Consider the following 17848-nt stretch of genomic DNA (forward strand, 5'->3'; position numbering starts at 1 on the left):
GTCCTCCAGCACCGCTGCCATAGTGATAACGGAATGAACCTCTGAAACTGTAAGCCCCGCCTCAGTTGAATGTTTTCCTTTATAAGAGTTGCCGTGGCCGGGCAGTGGTGGCGCACGCCTTTAATCCCAGCACTCGGGAGGCAGAGTCAGGCGGATCTCTGTGAGTTCGAGGCCAGCCTGGTCTACAATAAGTTGCCCCAGGACAGGCTCCAAAGCTACAGAGAAACCCTGTCTTGAAAAAAACAAAACAAAAACAACAACAAAAGAGAGTTGCAATGGTCATGGTCTCTTCGCACCGATAATGTGCCATCCTAGGAAGCCTGGAGACAAGTACCCACTACCCACTCGCACCCCACCCTCCCTCCCTCCCGGGACTGGATGCCTCACTTCCACACAGATGGCTGTGCTGCTGACGCAGCAGCTCAGGACCTCGGAGCCCATGCCCGTGAGCATCAGCTCTGCCAGCCTCTGCATGTAGCTCTCTGCATTCTGCATGCACAGCCTGAGGAGAAAAGAAGGACAGCACAGGGGGGAGGGCTATCGGCCCCGCTCCTACCCTCTACCCTGAAGCCAGCTTGAAGGAGGACTGAGACAGATCTCTTAAGCGTCTCTGGCTAGCTGATGGTAGGGGCCAGGGTACCAGTTAAATACTCAGGGTTGTGATGGTCAGACCAGAATGCTCAGAGATCGCCTGTGGCCTTGGGGGGCCCTTCTCTCATTTCTTGGCCCCACTGCCACTCCAGAATCCAGGACATCCATCAGCATGTAAGTGATCCCAGGAATGAGACACCTAGCTGTACCATGCACAGGGCTATGCCTCTGTGGAGCCCTTGAACCCCGGTGAGACCTGGCCCCACCTGGCCATCAGGCTCACTCCCGCTAGGAAGGTGCCTCCGTTCTCCAACAGGGACCACACGGACTGCTCCTCCAAGGCCTGCTCCAGGGGCTCTCTGTTGAGTCTCTTGACCAAAAGCTGCATGGATCTGATGGTGATCCTGGAGAGGTGAGCCAGCATAAGGCTACTGAGGAGGACTGAGGGGAGGGGTCATGAGACAGAGGTCTCCACACTCTGAAGCCTACAGCACACTGGACACACATGGGGAAAGGTTGTGAGTAAAATCACTCCCACCCACTCCCAGAAGGCCTTGTGGAGCCCACTGGCTTCTAATGAAAAGCTGGAGAGCAGCTTCAGCCCAAGCCTTGCACCGGGTCCCTCCCTTCCGCCCATCTATTCTCGAGCACCTCTGCAGGGTCATCTCCTGGGGCAGGGACCCTGTGTGGACCAGCCTCCAGGTCTTCAGGACGGGTGAGGCAGCCTCTGGTCCATGGCTGCTGCCAAGCTGCAACAGGAAGGTGTACAGCAGGTCTGGGAACAGGTCTGGGAATTTGTCGTCCTGGTCCATCTTCTCCATGAGGAGCCGTATGGTACACAGCGTCTGCAGGGAGAAGGGCTGGTCCGTTCTACCCTGGGTTCCCTGGGGAGCCCGGCCCCTGCCTCTGCACTCACCATCAGAGGGTCCACAGCCGCCAGGCGCCAGATGTCGGCTTTGGAGGTGGCGTTTATCCTGGCAGTAAACCTTGACTGCAGCCGGCCCAGCAAGCCATGGAGCATGGTCCTTGCAAAAGGCACGTTCTCTGCCACGGCCAGCCACACCTCTGTCAGGTGGCTAGCCGAAGAAGGAACAAAGGGTAGTGAGCTTCTCACAGATTGGCACTCTTTATGCCACCCCTTGGTGACCCCTGTGCAAACAGCTGAATTCTAGGAGATCACCAGAGCCATTAAAGGTCGCATAACCAGGCCTGGTCCCTCACTTTCTCTAGGGTATCAGGGAGAAATTCACAGGGCCCCTGGCTTTACCAGGCCTCCCACCTGTTGACTTCCTGGGCACAGCCAATGATGTCTAAGAGCCTAAAGAAGCATCAAGCAGTTTGCAGGGAATTTTTTTTTTTTTTAAATCAGATAATCCTCCCAAAATATGTTCCCGGAGTTTGGGGAGGAGAATGGTCATAAGAGACAGAGGCGTAGTGGAGGGGAACGAATCCTCACACATGGCCACCAGTTAAATGCTGCAGGCCGATTCCAGGAAGGTATTTTTTCCTCTCCATATGCCACAGAAGAGGAGAATAAGGCTCCAGAGGACAAGTGGCCTGCCAAACTACCTTTGAAAAAAGGACTTTTTGAGATAGGCATGTAATCCCTCACTTGGGAGGTAGAGGCAGGAGGATCAAGCGTTCAAGGCCAACTTCAGCTTAGTAAGGGGAGGCCAGTCTGGGCTACACGTCTCAAATCGAAACAAACAAGCTAAAAGATGAAAATAATATTAAATTAGAAAGAAGATAGCCTCCTTGACCACAAGGCCAAGCCTGCTGCCCTGCTGGGAAGGGAAATGCCTTGTGGACTGACAGCATGCTGGGTACAGAGCCCCATGGGTACCTAGGAATCTGGAAAAGTCTAGAGAGGGAAAGCAAACAAGTGTAGCCAGTAAACAGACAAGGTGACAAACTGTGTGTTCCGACCCACAGAGCCGGTGCAAGAGCCTGGGCATGAGAATTCAGGGTAGGGTGTGATGCAGCTCGATACTAGCCATAGGAAGCTGATGCAGAGGTGGGTGCACCCTGCCCCTTAGCACCAAATACAAGAGCCACAGAGGTGTCCAAAACAAGGGCTTACAGCACTCGTCTGAATTCTCCCAACACGCCATGCCCCTGGCAAGACTTTGGGATATGAAACCCAGTCAGGTGTCACCTTAGTGACCCTGAATGAGGGGACCAATTAAACCATTTCCAAGCTTCTGGTCCATGGAAGCTGTGTGCTAATTGCTGCGTTCCTCAAAAGTTTCTGTGTCATTGTGGTTCAGCAGTGACAGCTGACCAAGACAGATTTGGAGGGAGTGAAGGCTAGCTTGTGTTGTCACCAAGAAAGCCATTAAGGCCGGCGTATCAGCTGATAGGTGTACACTGTAAGGTGGCCCTGCCTACCCAGCTCTGATCCTCTAAGCAGCACCTTTAGAAAAATCACAAAATATGAACAGCCACCCCACCACTGTGCACCCTGCAGGCCTCCCTTAGGACACGCCACACGTAAGAGGTTTCACACACATTGAGCTGTGAATCTGAGGCCTGTCCAGAAATATTCTAAGTCAGCCTCATCTTCCTGATCAGCACCAATCAACAGAGCCCTGCTGCTCTGGGAAATGGCTGTGGCCTCTTTCTGGGCCCCACCCAAGTTGAATTCTGGTATCTTCGCATACTTACTTCCTAGATTTGTCGCGACCCTGCCTATACCCTGGAATTGCCAGTATCAGTAAAGATGAAGTGGAAAAGAGGGAAGATGGCCCTGGCAGGTTGACTCAAGCACTTAGGAGCTGGTACTGGAATGCAGAGGACCTGAGTTCTGTTCTCAGCATCGCAATCACCTGAAACTTCAGCTCCAGGGAGCCTGACACTGTCTTCTGGCCTCTCTGGGTACCCACACACACGTGACATATGTACCCACATACCCAGAAACAAATAATAAAAATAAATAAGATAAGAGAGGACTACTATCCCTTGGAAACTTAGAAAAGTCCCTTGCCCTCCTGGGACACACTCTGAAAGGTACAGAGACGGGCTGAAAGGTCACAGAGACTCAGAAGTACAGACCTGAGGAGCCACAAGAGAGGGCTGTCATGAGAGAATGCCCTAGGTTCTGTGGATGTTGTCCCGGAAGGGACAACCAGGGCATGAGAGGAGCTATGAAATTCAAGCTCAACCTGATGATGGGATAAGCCTGGGGTCTGGGTCAGTGGCTCGGCAGAGGCAGGTGCTTTCCGCATTGCCCAGGACTTTGGCTTCCCAGCTACATCCCCCTTCCATGCGTGGCACTCACCTCTCCATGGGCAACGGCTGCCTCAAGAGCGACGTGAGGACCGTCTCCTGGTGATAGTGCGCCAGCAGGAGGATGCCTTCAATGAGGTGCCGCCTCACCTCTGGGTGGTCCACTACTGGAAGGTGGACCAGGATGGCACCCAGTATCTCGGCCACCTGAGGGGGGCATGGGCATCTTCTGGGTGAGGGAGGTATTTGGGAGGCTGGCCATTTTTAATTATCAAGCCAACTTAGAGTTACTTGGGAAGAGAATCTCAATAAGGAATTCTCTAGGTCAGGTTGGACTATGGGCAGGTCTGTGTGTGTGGTGGTGGGGTGTTTTAATTGTTAATCAAAGTGGAAAGACTCAGCCACTGTGGGCAGTGGCTTTCCTAGGCTGTGCCCCGAACTATGCAAGAGTAAAGGAAGCACCCAGTTCAACCCATGTCTTTCCTAAGTTGTGTTTGTCACTGTGCTTTATCTCAACAACAAAAAAGAAAACTAGTTCAGAGGCCCTGTAGGACACCCCCACTTTCGGGGAGCATGGTGGGTGAGTTGAAGCCTCCCAAACCTTCTCCAGCAGCTCACAATTTTCATTGTGTCTTCAGGTGGGGTGTTGCATGCCCCTCTAACAAGAGCCTGACATCCGTGGTCCCTCATCTACTCACTGGCCAGTGGCATTTCACAGCTTTCTCACTCTAGAACTCTGTTTTATCTTCTTGGTTTGGGTGGAAGCGGTCGTACTTCCCCAGCCCACACTGTGTACACTGCTCAGTCCCCGCCCCAATCCCAAGCAACCCCTGCTGGGCTTGGCTACCTTGTCCTCCAGCTCCTTGACCCGCATCTGGAGGAAGATGCCTATCCAGGTGACAGCGGCCCTGTCATGCTGCAGGTCCATGGCCCCGATGTTCTCACAGAGCTTCTGGATGAGAGAGACAACTTCATCGCAGTTGAACTCCGGGCAGACCACCTAGGACCAGAGCCAGAGAGAATTCCAGGCTTCCTCCCTCCACTCCCTTGTCCTAGAAGGCTTCCAGAGTGTACCCAGCCTCTCTCACTCCTCATCGCTGCCTCTCACTCTGCCTGCATCTCAAACAAGTCCTTCCCATCTTCACAGCACTGTCTTGCAGGCACTCTCTGGCCTCACTGTGAAGCTACACAAACTCCCATTGGCACCAAGAAGGCTGCTTTTGCCCCCGAGGCAGAAATGACTGTATGTCCCATGCCTTCGAGGCTTAACACCTGCTTTTGTGGTTCTGAGCACCCCTGCCCATCAGTGTGCCACCAGCAGTCCAGGAGCTGATGCCAGTGTGGTGGTTTGAATAAGAATGGCCCTCTTAGGCTCATATATATGAATTCCTAGTCACCAGTGAGTGGAACTCTTTAACTGGATTAGACGGGTTAGAAGGTGTGGCCTTGTTGGAGGAAGTGTGTCTCTAGGGGTGGGTTTTGGGGTTACAAAAGCCTATGCCAGGTCCAGTATCTTTTTCTTCTTGTGGATCAGGATTTAGCTCTCAGCTACTTGTCCAGCACCACACCTGCCTGCCACCATGCTCCCTGCCGCCATGCCCCCTGCTGCCGTGCCCCTATCACCATGTCCCCTGCCGCCATGTCCCCTGCCACCATGCTCCCTGCCACCATGTCCCCTGCCACCGTGCCCCCTGTCACCATGTCCCATGCTGCCATGTCCCCTGCCGCCATTTCCCCTGCCACCATGTCCCCTGCCGCCATATGCCCTGTCACCATGCTCCCTGCCACCATGTCCCCTGCCACCGTGCCCCTGCCACCATGTTCCCTGCTGCTATGCTCCCTGCTACCATGCTCCCCACCATGATGATAATGGACCAAGCTTCTGAAACTCTAAGCAAGCTCCCAATGAAATGTTTTCTATTATAAGAGTTGCCTTAGCCATGGCACATGTAATGAAACAGCAACCAAGACTGCCCGTGCGCAGGGTCCATCTGGACCTTTCCCACAGTCCTCTCCACACTCACTAGGGACTAGGAGCAGTCAGCAGAGGAAAGTGGGGCACCCCGGGCACAGCCCAGTGTCACCTTGGCAATTCTGGAGGAGGCACTGGAAATCTTGTCCATGTCTGTGTCCTGCAGGTCCTCCTTACATTTCTCCAGCTCCTGCTCCTTGGTAGCTCCCCACAAGGAGCAAGTCTGGCTCACTGTTGGGAATATGGTTGGGCGTGATCAGCAGGAGAGTGAGCAGCCTGAGCTGCCCTCCAGCATCTGCGTATCCCTTCCCTTCTGGCCTCCATTCACTGAGCCTTCTACATGACGGGCTTCCGCACACACCGCTTCCACCACAGCCTATATTTCCACTGTCCCTCCTGCTCGGTTCTATCCAGTACTGCACCTCCCTCGGTATCTGCCAGCTCCGTGACTCAACCTCATCCAAAGAGCCTCTTCTGGAAGCGTCTATGACCTTTGTTATGCTGGCCACACGCTTGTCTTCTTGCCTGCCCGCACGCAGGATGCGCTTCCCTCTATGGCAGGCCTGCACCAATCCCCTAAAACTAGCCTTCACCCCACTGCATCCCTCATGCCCTGTTTCCTCCCTACCATGAAGATCTAGCAGGCTGGACAGGACATCAGTTGAGGCCAGGCGGGTCCGCCTATGGACATCACAGGTGCATGGAGCGATGAGCCCAACGAGTATGCCAAACTGTCCCAGCTTCAGGGGGATCTGGGAGACAAGAGACGTTGGATCTCAGAGTTCCACCCTCAAACGCACAGCCAGGGCCACCCAGGAACACCATAGAGGGGAACTAGAGTGCGTGAGGCCTCAGTCCCACAGTGGGCTCTTGGAGGCCAATCAACTAATATCAGAGAAATCGTGGTTCAGGAATCACCTGCAGTCAGCTCTGTTATACACAGCACTGGACTTCCAGACGCCTGCCAGATTCCCACAACGGGACTCCAGGTTCCAATATGAAACTCATCCACTAAATGAGTGACCTGGACAGGGGCTTCTGCAGTCCCTCGTGTTCCCTGTCTGTAAAGTTAACTATGCCACCTCCTCTTTCAGAGAATGTTATCAAACCCTGATGTTAGAATCTAGCTGGCATAATGTGTGTACAAGACACTGAACACCCTGTAACGCAGGTCTAGGCTCTTTTATTCAGCCAAGCCTCCCTCCCGACCTCCATTTAGGTGTTTCTGTGGCTTACCACATACTTTCTGTGGTTTACCACATACCACCCGGCACACTCCTGTCCACAGCCATCTCTGAGAATAAGACAGCCAGAGCTTAGAGCCAGCACAGATAGAAGAAAGATCTCATGTTGTGGGTGCCCACTAATCAATAAAACACCACCTTGTCTTAGACTCCCCATGTTGGCGATACTTGTTGAGCTGGCTTTATGACTGTAGTGATTCATTTTATCATCGTAGGTAGAAGGCATCTTTCCTGTGCGGTGTTCAGGGTTGTATACACGATTGCATGTTGTGGAATATTAGCTGAAGATGTGTTACATTCATTTATGCTGTGGAACATTTGTTTAATGATACAAAGCTGTGTTGCATTCTTTTATGTTGAATTTGTTTAACTCTGTGAAGCTGTGTTACTTTGCCCACCTAAAACACCTGATTGGTCGAATAAAGAGCTGAACGGCCAATAGCTAGACAGGAGAGGTACAAGTGGGGCTGCTTGGTAGAGAATAGATGAGAAGGGGTGAGCAAATAAAGGAGAAGGAGAGGATGCCAGGGGTCAGCCACCCAGCCACGCAGCCACACAGCCTCATAGCCACACAGCCACTCAGCCGTGCAGCCTCACAACCACACAGCCATGCAGCCACCTAGCCACGCAGCCACACAGCCACTTAGCCATGCAGCCACCTAGCCACGCAGCCACACAGCCGCACAACCACACAGCCATGCAGTCACCTAGCCATGCAGCCACGCAGCCTCACAACCACACAGCCTCCCAGCCTCCCAGCCACACAGCCACACAGCCACACAGTCACCCAGCCACACAGCCTCACAGCCACCCAGCCACACAGCCTCACAGCTACATAGCCACCCAGCCACACAGCCACCCAGCCTCACAGTCGCACAGTCACACAGCCACACAGCCTCACAGTCACCCAGCCACACAGCCACCTAACCTCACAGCCTCACAGCCACCCAGTCACACAGCCACACAGCCTCACAGTCACCCAGCCACACAGCCACCTAACCTCACAGCCTCACAGCCACCCAGTCACACAGCCACACAGCCTCACAGCCACACAGCCACCCAGCCACATAGCCTCACAGCCACATAGCCTCACAGCCACACAGCCACACAGCCACACAGCCACACAGCCTCACAGCCACACAGCCTCACAGCCACACAGTCACACAGTCACACAGCCACCCAACCATCCAGCCAGACATGGAATAAGAAAGAAAGAAAAGATATACAGAAATAGAGAAAGATTAAATCCTAGAGGCCAAAGATAGATGGGATAATTTAAGTTAAGAAAAGGTGGCTAAAAACAAGCCAAGCTAAGGCTGGGCATTCATAAGCAAGAATAAGTATTTGTGTATCTATTTAGGAGCTGGGTGGTGGACCCTCAATGAGTAAAAAGAATAAAAACAACAAAAACAGAAACAAAACAAAACCAAAAACACCTAACTACAACAGCATGAGCCTTGGGTACCACAAAACCTGGATCCATGCTGTGCTATGATCCCATCCTCTCCCGCTTCACCCACTCCAAAGCCCAGGTCTCTTCCAAAGGGACTCCTGGGACAGGGTTTATCTGAGGGGTGTTTCCTGCTCTGAACAGAATGAGGAACTTTTCTGTAAATGCGTCCTAGAGTAGCAGCAGTGGGAGCATCCTGGAGTGACAGGCAGTGGGAACATCCTGGAGTGACAGGCAGTGGGAGCATCCTGGAGTGACAGGAAGTGGGAGCATCCTAGAGTGGCAGGCAGTGGGAGCATCCTAGAGTGACAGGCAGTGGGAGCATCCTAGAGTGGCAGGAAGTGGGAGCATCCTGGAGTGACAGGAAGTGGGAACATCCTAGAGTGACAGACAGTGGGAGCATCCTGGAGTGACAGGCAGTGGGAACATCCTAGAGTGACAGACAGTGGGAGCATCCTAGAGTGACAGGAAGTGAGAGCATCCTAGAGTGGCAGGAAGTGGGAGCATCCTGGAGTGGCAGGCAGTGGGAGCATCCTAGAGTGGCAGACAGTGGGAGCATCCTAGAGTGACAGACAGTGGGAGCATCCTGGAGTGACAGGAAGTAGGAGCATCCTAGAGTGGCAGGCAGTGGGAGCATCTTGGAGTGGCAGGAAGTGGGAGCATCCTAGAGTGGCAGACAGTGGGAGCATCCTGGAGTGACAGGCAGTGGGAACATCCTAGAGTGACAGACAGTGGGAGCATCCTAGAGTGGCAGTCAGTGGGAGCATCCTAGAGTGGCAGTCAGTGGGAGCATCCTGGAGTGGCAGGCAGTGGGAGCATCCTAGAGTGGCAGGAAGTGGGAGCATCCTAGAGTGGCAGTCAGTGGGAGCATCCTGGAGTGACAGGCAATCGGAGCATCCTAGAGTGACAGGCAATGGGAGCATCCTAGAGTGACAGGAAATGGGAGCATCCTGGAGTGACAGGCAGTGGAAACATCCTAGAGTGACAGGAAGTGGGAGCATCCTAGAGTGACAGGAAGTGGGAGCATCCTAGAGTGGCAGGCAGTGGGAGCATCCTAGAGTGACAGGAAGTGGGAGCATCCTGGAGTGACAGGCAATGGGAGCATCCTAGAGTGACAGGAAGTGGGAGCATCCTGGAGTGGCAGTCAGTGGGAGCATCCTAGAGTGACAGGCAATGGGAGCATCCTAGAGTGACAGGAAATGGGAGCATCCTGGAGTGACAGGCAGTGGAAACATCCTAGAGTGACAGGAAGTGGGAGCATCCTGGAGTGGCAGGAAGTGGGAGCATCCTGGAGTGGGAGGCAGTGGGAGCATCCTGGAGTGGGAGGCAGTGGGAGCATCCTGGAGTGGGAGGCAGTGGGAGCATCCTGGAGTGGGAGGCAGTGGGAGCATCCTAGAGTGACAGGCAGTGGGACAGGTATACCAGGACTCACACAGACACCAATACTTTGAACGTAGATATGCATGAGATGGAGATGAAGGGTCATGGCTTTCTCCCGTTCCCATTCTTTCTCTGACAAGATCCACTTCTCCAGGAGCTGTGTAGAGATCCCAGAACATAGGAGCAGTGTTAACATCCTGGGGACAGCCAGCTCCACCCTAGCCAGCTTTCATGCCATGGTCCCTCCCACTCAGAATCTGACTTCCATGGTTCTAGACACTTTCTTATCACAGTCTACCATGAAGGGAGTTAAGGCTGTGGCTAGAGTGGGAGATCTCCAGTATCTTCTCAAGAGTAGCACTTGAAAGTTTGTGCTGGGCCTAGCTCCAAACAGATACCCTAAACGCAGACCAACCCTCAGCTCAGGTGTTGATCACAGGACATTCTAATGTCAGGTTGTTTTTTGTTTTTGTTTTTTTTCTCAGTGCCGTGAACATTGCTGTTAAGGCTTATATATAAAATGCCCCTGCCCCCAGGCTGTATGTTGAAAGCCTGGCCACCAGCCTGTGGTATGGCTGGGAAGTGATGGCGTCTTTGGGAAATAGGGCTCAGTGGGAAGTGAGGTCAACGGGGATGTTCACTTGCAGGTTGTACTGGGATCCTGTCCTCCTTTCTGCCACTTTTGAGCCATATGGTGGACAGACTTCCACCTTGCCCTTCTGTCATGATGCCCTGTCTTGCCACAAGCCCAAAGCAATGGAAGCAGACAGCCATAGACTTAAAGTTCTGAAACCCCAAGCCATTCCCCAGTGTCTGGCTATCCGGTCACTCTCCAGCAAGGGTGGTGGCCACCTCTGGCTCTTCCTTCCTCTGCCAAGTAACTCACGTGCACGGTCTCTTGCAGTCCCTTGGGGTCCAGCTGCCTCTGCAGGAGGCCTTCCATCAGCTGCTTCAGGGAACTCAGGGCATTTGCATACAGGGTCTGAGAGAGAAAGGGGAGAGAGTGGGGGGGGAGGAGAGAGAGAGAGAGAGAGAGAGAGAGAGAGAGAGAGAGAGAGAGAGAGAGAGAGAATTGTGCAGCCATGAAAGGCTCTTATAGCCACTTATCAGCTTATCAGTGCTCCTTAGGTGTCTTTAGGGGATGAGATGAGATGCTATAGGGATATGTTGTTGCTCATGGGAGGAAAGCAACATGGTACATGAATCTTCTGCATATATTCTTATCCCTCATATCCAGATACCTTTGAAATCATTTACTGGGGATACTGAGGTCTCTATCAGAATGGGGTCCCCGACAAATTCAGGATGTATCTTCACGTATACACACCCCACTGACCACTGGGCTCAGCGTAGATGATCTAGTTAAACCATTGAGGTTTCAGGTTTTTACCTCTTACAGCAGCTAGCATTAACTCATACTAACAGAGCTGCTCCAAATTGCTGTGTTGTCAGTGGTTGGGGAAAGTGGAGCCTACCTATGCCAATGTAAACTTCCAGATTCTGACCCAGAAAACAAGGAGGCCTCCCTGAGGAACCTACCTTAACAGACTCGTTGTCTTCCCCTGGGGGTTGAAGAGAAATAATAGCGTGTATGCTGATATCCATCAGCTCCAGGCTCTCCTCTGAAGAGTAGAAAGGTTTCAGGGTGCTAAAGAAAGACGTGTTAGCAGTGGGAGTGGTTACTAGGAGCTAAACCCATTCTGCCCACCGCCCACTGGGCAAGGCAGGCATGTCTCAGAATGAGAGGAAGAACCCAGCACCTTGGCTGGGGGCTCAGACATGCTTCCCTGACTAGGAGCCCTGTTCTGCCTGACCACCAGCATTCAGTACTATATCTGTGATAGAAGCAGGGTTTGCGGGCACAAGGCTCACTCTTTCACTTCCTGTTGCCTGCTCTGAACCTAGGAACCTCTTCCTTCCAGATCACAACCACAGCGTTGGCCCTCGCGGCCTGGTTCTGGCCTGGGGTTTTCAGTATCATGACTGAGTTGCTCATCAGTGTAAACTCTAAGACTCCACATGGAGGGAGCCTACGGAATCAAAGCCCGTGGGAGCATTCCAGCCCGAGTACACGAAGGGTAGCAGCCAGCCCATTGCTGCCTCCTTCTCTTTCTAGACCTGCCTCAAGTTCCAGTTCACAATCCTGGTTGCTCATTAGAATCACCTTGACATCCTTTTAAGAATTCCCAAGGACCACGTCCAAGCTCCAGGGCCTCCTTACACACTGAAGGTTCAAGATCAGTGCACCAGTTCTATTAATAGCTCCCCGGGGGCTTCCACTGTGCCCCAGAGCTGAGACTCCCTGCCTTAAGAAACTCCTGCCTCTTCGCCACTCACTCTGTAGGGGTCAAACTCCCACACAAATCTAACCACACTGCTTATGCTCAAGTCAAAAGTCAAATGGCAGTCTGCATCAGCCTTTCTGACAAGTACCTATTGTGCAGAAGCCAAATTACGTTTTCACGACAGACCCTTCTCTAGAATTAGAGAGGGCCGTCAGTATCCTACAAGCACCTTCTTCTATGGGTTCTTACCCTTAATCCTCTCTGTATGCATTTGTCTTTTCTCCAAGTCCTTCCAGCCCATGCCTAGAGTGTAACAATCTCTGCTCCCTCGAGGGGAATGGAACATCTTCAAAATCTGCCCTCAGTGGCTCTGCTACTACAGCCCACACACCTGCCAATCACCTCCATATTCCAGAAGTAGCACCCAACTTGAAAACCTCCCCAGGAGTCTAGATGGACCCTACCTACTGGGCTAGTCCATTGTCTCAGGGAGTTACTGACCAACACCACTGCCACTGAGGTAGAAAGAGGAGGTAGGAGGCTTGGAGTAGCACTGAGGGGCGGTCACAGAGTTTGTCCTATCATCGGGAGGCTGTAGGAGCTCCGGAAGGCCCCGCCCCAGCTCACCTCAGTTGTGAGAGAGCATCCATGGCCATTGACCTCACTGGAGAAGCCAAGTGGTCAGGCGGTTCTGCTTTGATGATCGCCTGTCCAGCACAAGAAGGGTTTTGAACTGTTGGTCACCCAGAAGCTGAGTAAGGGCACAGAGGGCAATGACATGATCTGGTGCCAGCATAAGAAGGACCTGGGCCTTTGTAAAGAGCTCTTAACCCCACACGCCCACTTAATGCTCATTTGGCAGCAAAGCTCAGGGGAGGGAGGAGGATACCCAGTGGGCCTAGGCTTCTCCCCCAGGGCCACCAGTGACTTGATGTGTGTCCTTGGCCACACGATGTACTTTCCCAAGCCCAAGTTCCCTTGTCCTATACAAGACTTGATGCTTTTTTTATTGTGCTAGGCTTTTTTAAAGTGACTGGAAGCCAATGAACATCCATTTCCCTGTTTCTCCTGCACCTCTCTTTCCCCAAGGACTGCTTCTGGTGCAGTACAGGTGGTCTTTAAGACCCCATTTTTGTCAGCTATGAGAGAGTGGGGACATTTGGGGACCAGGGATTGGTTGAAGCATGAATTTTATCATTCTTTAGATAGTTGACCCTTTCTAAACTTCACCAAGGTTCTGTGCAAAAGATACTCTAAGTCCTCGTTCTCAATGGCCTCTGTCTCTTCCTGTGGAAAGCACTGAGGCTGTGCCCTTCACCCCCTCACTCCCACCCATCCTGACTAGGCCTCTGTCTGCCTCTGATCCCTGAGCTGGCGTCTTCTGGGCACCATTGGGCACAAGCCCTGCCCTAGTTTTCCAACTCTTTTGTGACTGTGAAACCCTCTGTGATATACCAAAGTCGTCCTCAGAGCCTACAGTCCGGCAGATGAGAGTCAGGCAGGAACTCTTTACAGCCCCCAGAGATATGTACCAGATATCCCCCAAAGAACCTCAACCAGGGTGACTGGGGAGCTCTGTCCCACTGGGGATCCCTGCTCCACTTACAACAATCAGGCTAGTAAGAGCAGACTTGTGGGTTAACTGGAAGTCCTCCAGGTCCTGGATGCTTTTGATGGCCTTGGTGACCTGCACAACACTCTTCATGAAGGCCATTTTGAGGCTGATGTCCTATGGCCAGAGGAAGAACGTGAGCAAGAACCTGTTTGCAAAAGACTTAACAAGAGCCCTGAGCCATGCCCCTCTCCTGAATCCTTCCCCTTCTCTGAAGAAGCCTCCACGTCAGGGATGCTCTGAGTGACAGCCCCCTCCCCTGTCTGTTCCTCAGCCACAGTGAACTGGGTTTGGAAAATAGCCACAGTGGTCACTTTTATGTTCTGTGTGTCTTTTTATGGTTCTCGTGCATGTGCATACATGGTACATGTGTGTGTGTGTGTGTGTGTATGTGTGTGTGTGCGTGCGTGCGTGTGGAAGCTGGAGATCAGTGTTGAGTATCTTATTTAATAACTCTCTATTTTATTTTTTGACACGGGGTCTCTGGTTAAGCCTGGAGCTGACAATTCAGCCAGACCCGATGGAGCCTCCTATCCCCACACCCTCACCACTGAGACTGTAGATCTTTGCCGCCATGATTAGCTTTTTCATGGGTGCTGGGGCTCTGAACTTAGGCCCTTATACTTGCGCAGCGAACACTTTTAGTGACTAAGTCACCTTCCCACCTCCAACTGGGTGTATTTTACCACAGCGCTGAACAAAAAGTTCCTCCACTTCCATCTGCTTTGCCAATCCAAAAAAGTGCCCCATACTTTTGTGACTTTTTGAAGACAGCCCCTGCCCACCTATATGAGGTAAGTGGGGCAGAGTAGGAGAGCATGGGGAGAATCGGGGCTCACTTTGTACTTCTGGGGAGCCAAGGTCACCTGCAGCACTCAGAAGAGATCTGCTCCCTTGTCCTGAGTGTGACCCCAAGCTCAAAAGTGAGCAATGTATTCATCCCCCAGAGGATGATCAAGTCGGGCCCCTAGAGACTCCCCTGAGTGTCGCGTCCCATGCACAGCGACATGCACGTGGGTTACCTGGCAGCCGCTGGAGTAGTGGTGGATGATCTTGGCAGTGATGGGGCTGTCCACGTGGGTGAGGAGCATTTGGGGGTGGCAGTAAGAGGACACACAGCTGTACATCACCATAAGGGCACTCTTCACAGTCTCTCGCCTCCAGGGGTGGTCCTTCTGTGTGAGGGTGAAAGAGGATAAGGGGACTAGGGAGATGGCTCAGTGGCTAAAAAGCTTGTCACACAAGTGTGAGGACCGGGGTTTAGACTCCCAGAGCATACATAAATGTTGGGTCGGTATGACAGCCCAGTTGTAATTTTAGCCTCAGAAGGCAGGAGCAGGGCATTCCCAGAGCAAGCTGGCTGGCAAGGTTTAGTCATATCAGCAAGCTCTGGGTTTGACTGAGAGATCCTGTTTCGGTGAACAAGCAAATAGTGGTTGAGGATGGAGCTAAGGTCTCCACATGCACGCACACACATGTGTACCTGCACACGTATGCCTCTACACATGCAAATATGCATATGTACGTATTCATACCACACACATGTGAAAAATAGGAAAAATAAAAAGAGAAGGACCAACAGGGAGCAGGAAGTACTCAGTTCACCACAAGGAGGGTGCAGGTGCTGCAGTGGCTGTGTGGGAGACAGTCTGTGATTGAAGAAGCTGTTAAGTCCTTATAAGGACTTCAATCAACTGTTATTTGGGGTGCTAAAGCCCTCATTCATTTTCTCAAACACTTACACATCAGCGGTTTTATCGGGCACAAATTACTTACCAGGCACTGGGCAAGAAGGATTGAACCAGACCGATCAGGATCTACCCACCCTGGGAAGCTTCAGCACGGGGACACATGCTAGGACCACCCATTAGCTGGGAGAGGAGGCTGGTATGGACCTCCTAAGCAGAGGCTTGCTGCACATGCCATACTTAGGCAGCTGAGCTGGAGCCATCTCACCATGGGGAGCTGGCTAAGCATTAGATAAACACTATCCAGAACAGCTAAAAATCACCATTGTGACAATGAGTTCATTAAATTCTGTGCTAAGTGCTCCTTCATTTGCCATAAAGAAGGGACGGCAAGGGGAAGGGCAATTTAACTCCCTAGTTGGTAGTTGTTGGGCTCAACCTTGTTTCATTGACTGCCTTGAGCAGAAGGGCTGGGAGTCAAGCAACAGGTTTGGACCTCACACCAGAACTGACCATTGGGGATGCTCTGCAGATGTCTCGGGGAAGCTGCGTGATGTCACAGATGCTCCACCTCCCACAGGTGTGGCCCCAGCCATGAATGACTCAAGCAGCCTACCCCACATGCTCCCTGCAAGATCTTGGTTTCTTTCCCTGGAGCGCTGCCTTCAAGGCCTGCCACCCAGCCTTACAGCGAGGAGCCTTACCCTCCAGGCACCAATCTGCCAGGACTGCTCAGACTCCTGGATCCTCTCTTCAAAGTCGTGAAGCACATTCAACACTGTCTTCACCTGGCCCCGGGCACACAGGCCAAAGCACAGGATGACACCCTGCAGGGAAGCCCAGCCAGGGTGAGGGCGGACACATAAACCCACATACCACCCCCCCACGCCCCATCACGGAAGATCGTAGGTAAGAGGGGCTGAGGGTATCCTCACCTCCCGGTCGAAGTCGTTGCTATAGTCTGTCTTGTATAGCAGCTCCAGCAACAGCACCTCCACCCTGTCAGCCTCCAGGCCCATGCCTAAGGTGAAGCCCAAGGCCCTGTACAAAAAACCCTGGAGAGGTGGGAGGGAGGAAAGACCTCAGGCCTTTCTACTCCTGGCCTCCGGGAGGCGCTATTGGGGGGGGGCACTTGACCCATAGTCCTGATTTTTTTTTTAAAAAACAGACATTTATGTGCATTTTCTACATCCTTTAAAAATAAATATTCAGTTTGTTCTGGGAAGTCAGATTGTGTAAGGGCAAGCATATTATACGTTTTAATAGAGGAGGCTGACTTCTTTCCTATACACGCTCAATCAAATACGTCCACCCACAAACCCAGCCACTTCCTGACATAAGATAACAGCAAGAGATGGAATAGCATTGTTTTGATGTCCGTATGAGGGGATGGTGGCTTCAGGGTGGAGGTGATACTGAGCCTGGAGACACACTGAGGGGAGTCACCATCTTAATTTTACCCATGAGCATGGCGTGCTTTCTAATTACTAAGATCCTCTTTGATTTCTTTCAACCGCTTTTATAGTTTTACAAAGAAAGAACAAGGGAAAAAAAATCACAAGCACAAAAAAACCCTAAAAAAAAACCCAAAACAAAATAGCAAACAAAACAAAACACATGCGACCGTGGACCAGAATGTGGAAGACAAACAAGAAACTTTTAAAGAGTAAGAAAAAACAAATCACTGGACTTGATTGTGATCGTTTCCTTTCCTTCTGTTAGTTAGGCTGCCTCCCCCATCCCTGGAGGCCCCTCCCTGCCTGAACTCGGAGGCCCCTCTGAGGACAAACCTTTTCCAAAGAGGGGCTGTCGAAGGTCTCGAGCTGGTTGTTCAACTCTTTGCTGAGGCGTAGGCTCCAGCTGGTCCCACGGGTCTTCTTGAGGGAGTTTCTCAGAAACTGGGAAGTGGAAGACTTTGGTGGGCAGAACCAAGGGACCCCAGCCTTGTTCTCAGCTGGGTTCTGGGAATGCTATGTGACCATGAATGTAAGCCTGTTCTTTCTGGGCCACTGTTTCTGAACCTCTGAAACATTCGGCCATGGGTCTCCAGCCTAGCACTAACATTCCGTGTGTCTGGAGCACAGCCGTGGCTTTAGAGGTCACTGGTGGGGCAGGATTTCCCTGCTACCTTTCCAGGCACTTGGCTCGCTCGGTTCTCCCTTCCTGATTCAAACAGACACATGTGCCATCTTGCTAAGTCAGCTCTGACAGGTGGACACGTGTTCTTTACACCACCCTAGGCTGGTCCACATGTCAACCTCATCAAGTGCCTTCCCACGCATTCCTTCACTTCTCCCTTCGCCTGGCCTCAGCAGACACTTTGCCCCTTTACCTGAATTAGCTTATCCTCCCAGGCCTTCTGGTTCCAGGTGAACTCAGTGTGTTCTGCAGGAGAGTATAC

The 17848-nt window shown here is 52.2% G+C and overlaps 1 protein-coding gene across 1 annotated transcript in view; it reads right to left on the reverse strand.

Moving 5' to 3' along the window:
* The window catches only part of Mroh2a (maestro heat like repeat family member 2A), a 39086-nt gene that overhangs the window by 5891 nt on the left and 15347 nt on the right, over positions 1-17848 (reverse strand). The window contains exons 17-34 of the mRNA XM_057762321.1: positions 17780-17832; positions 17238-17345; positions 16383-16502; positions 16152-16274; positions 14782-14934; positions 13754-13876; positions 12775-12854; positions 11402-11510; positions 10749-10844; positions 9915-10019; positions 6417-6540; positions 5901-6019; positions 4664-4816; positions 3869-4023; positions 1508-1667; positions 1243-1436; positions 858-995; positions 388-502 (exon numbers count right to left, since the gene is read on the reverse strand). Of these exons, the coding sequence (XP_057618304.1) occupies positions 388-502; positions 858-995; positions 1243-1436; positions 1508-1667; positions 3869-4023; positions 4664-4816; positions 5901-6019; positions 6417-6540; positions 9915-10019; positions 10749-10844; positions 11402-11510; positions 12775-12854; positions 13754-13876; positions 14782-14934; positions 16152-16274; positions 16383-16502; positions 17238-17345; positions 17780-17832 (2228 nt within the window). The remainder of the gene's footprint in view (positions 1-387; positions 503-857; positions 996-1242; positions 1437-1507; positions 1668-3868; positions 4024-4663; positions 4817-5900; positions 6020-6416; positions 6541-9914; positions 10020-10748; positions 10845-11401; positions 11511-12774; positions 12855-13753; positions 13877-14781; positions 14935-16151; positions 16275-16382; positions 16503-17237; positions 17346-17779; positions 17833-17848) is intronic.

The sequence above is a fragment of the Chionomys nivalis genome, chromosome 2, assembly GCF_950005125.1.
Source record: "Chionomys nivalis chromosome 2, mChiNiv1.1, whole genome shotgun sequence".
NCBI classification, from domain to species: Eukaryota; Metazoa; Chordata; class Mammalia; order Rodentia; family Cricetidae; genus Chionomys; species Chionomys nivalis.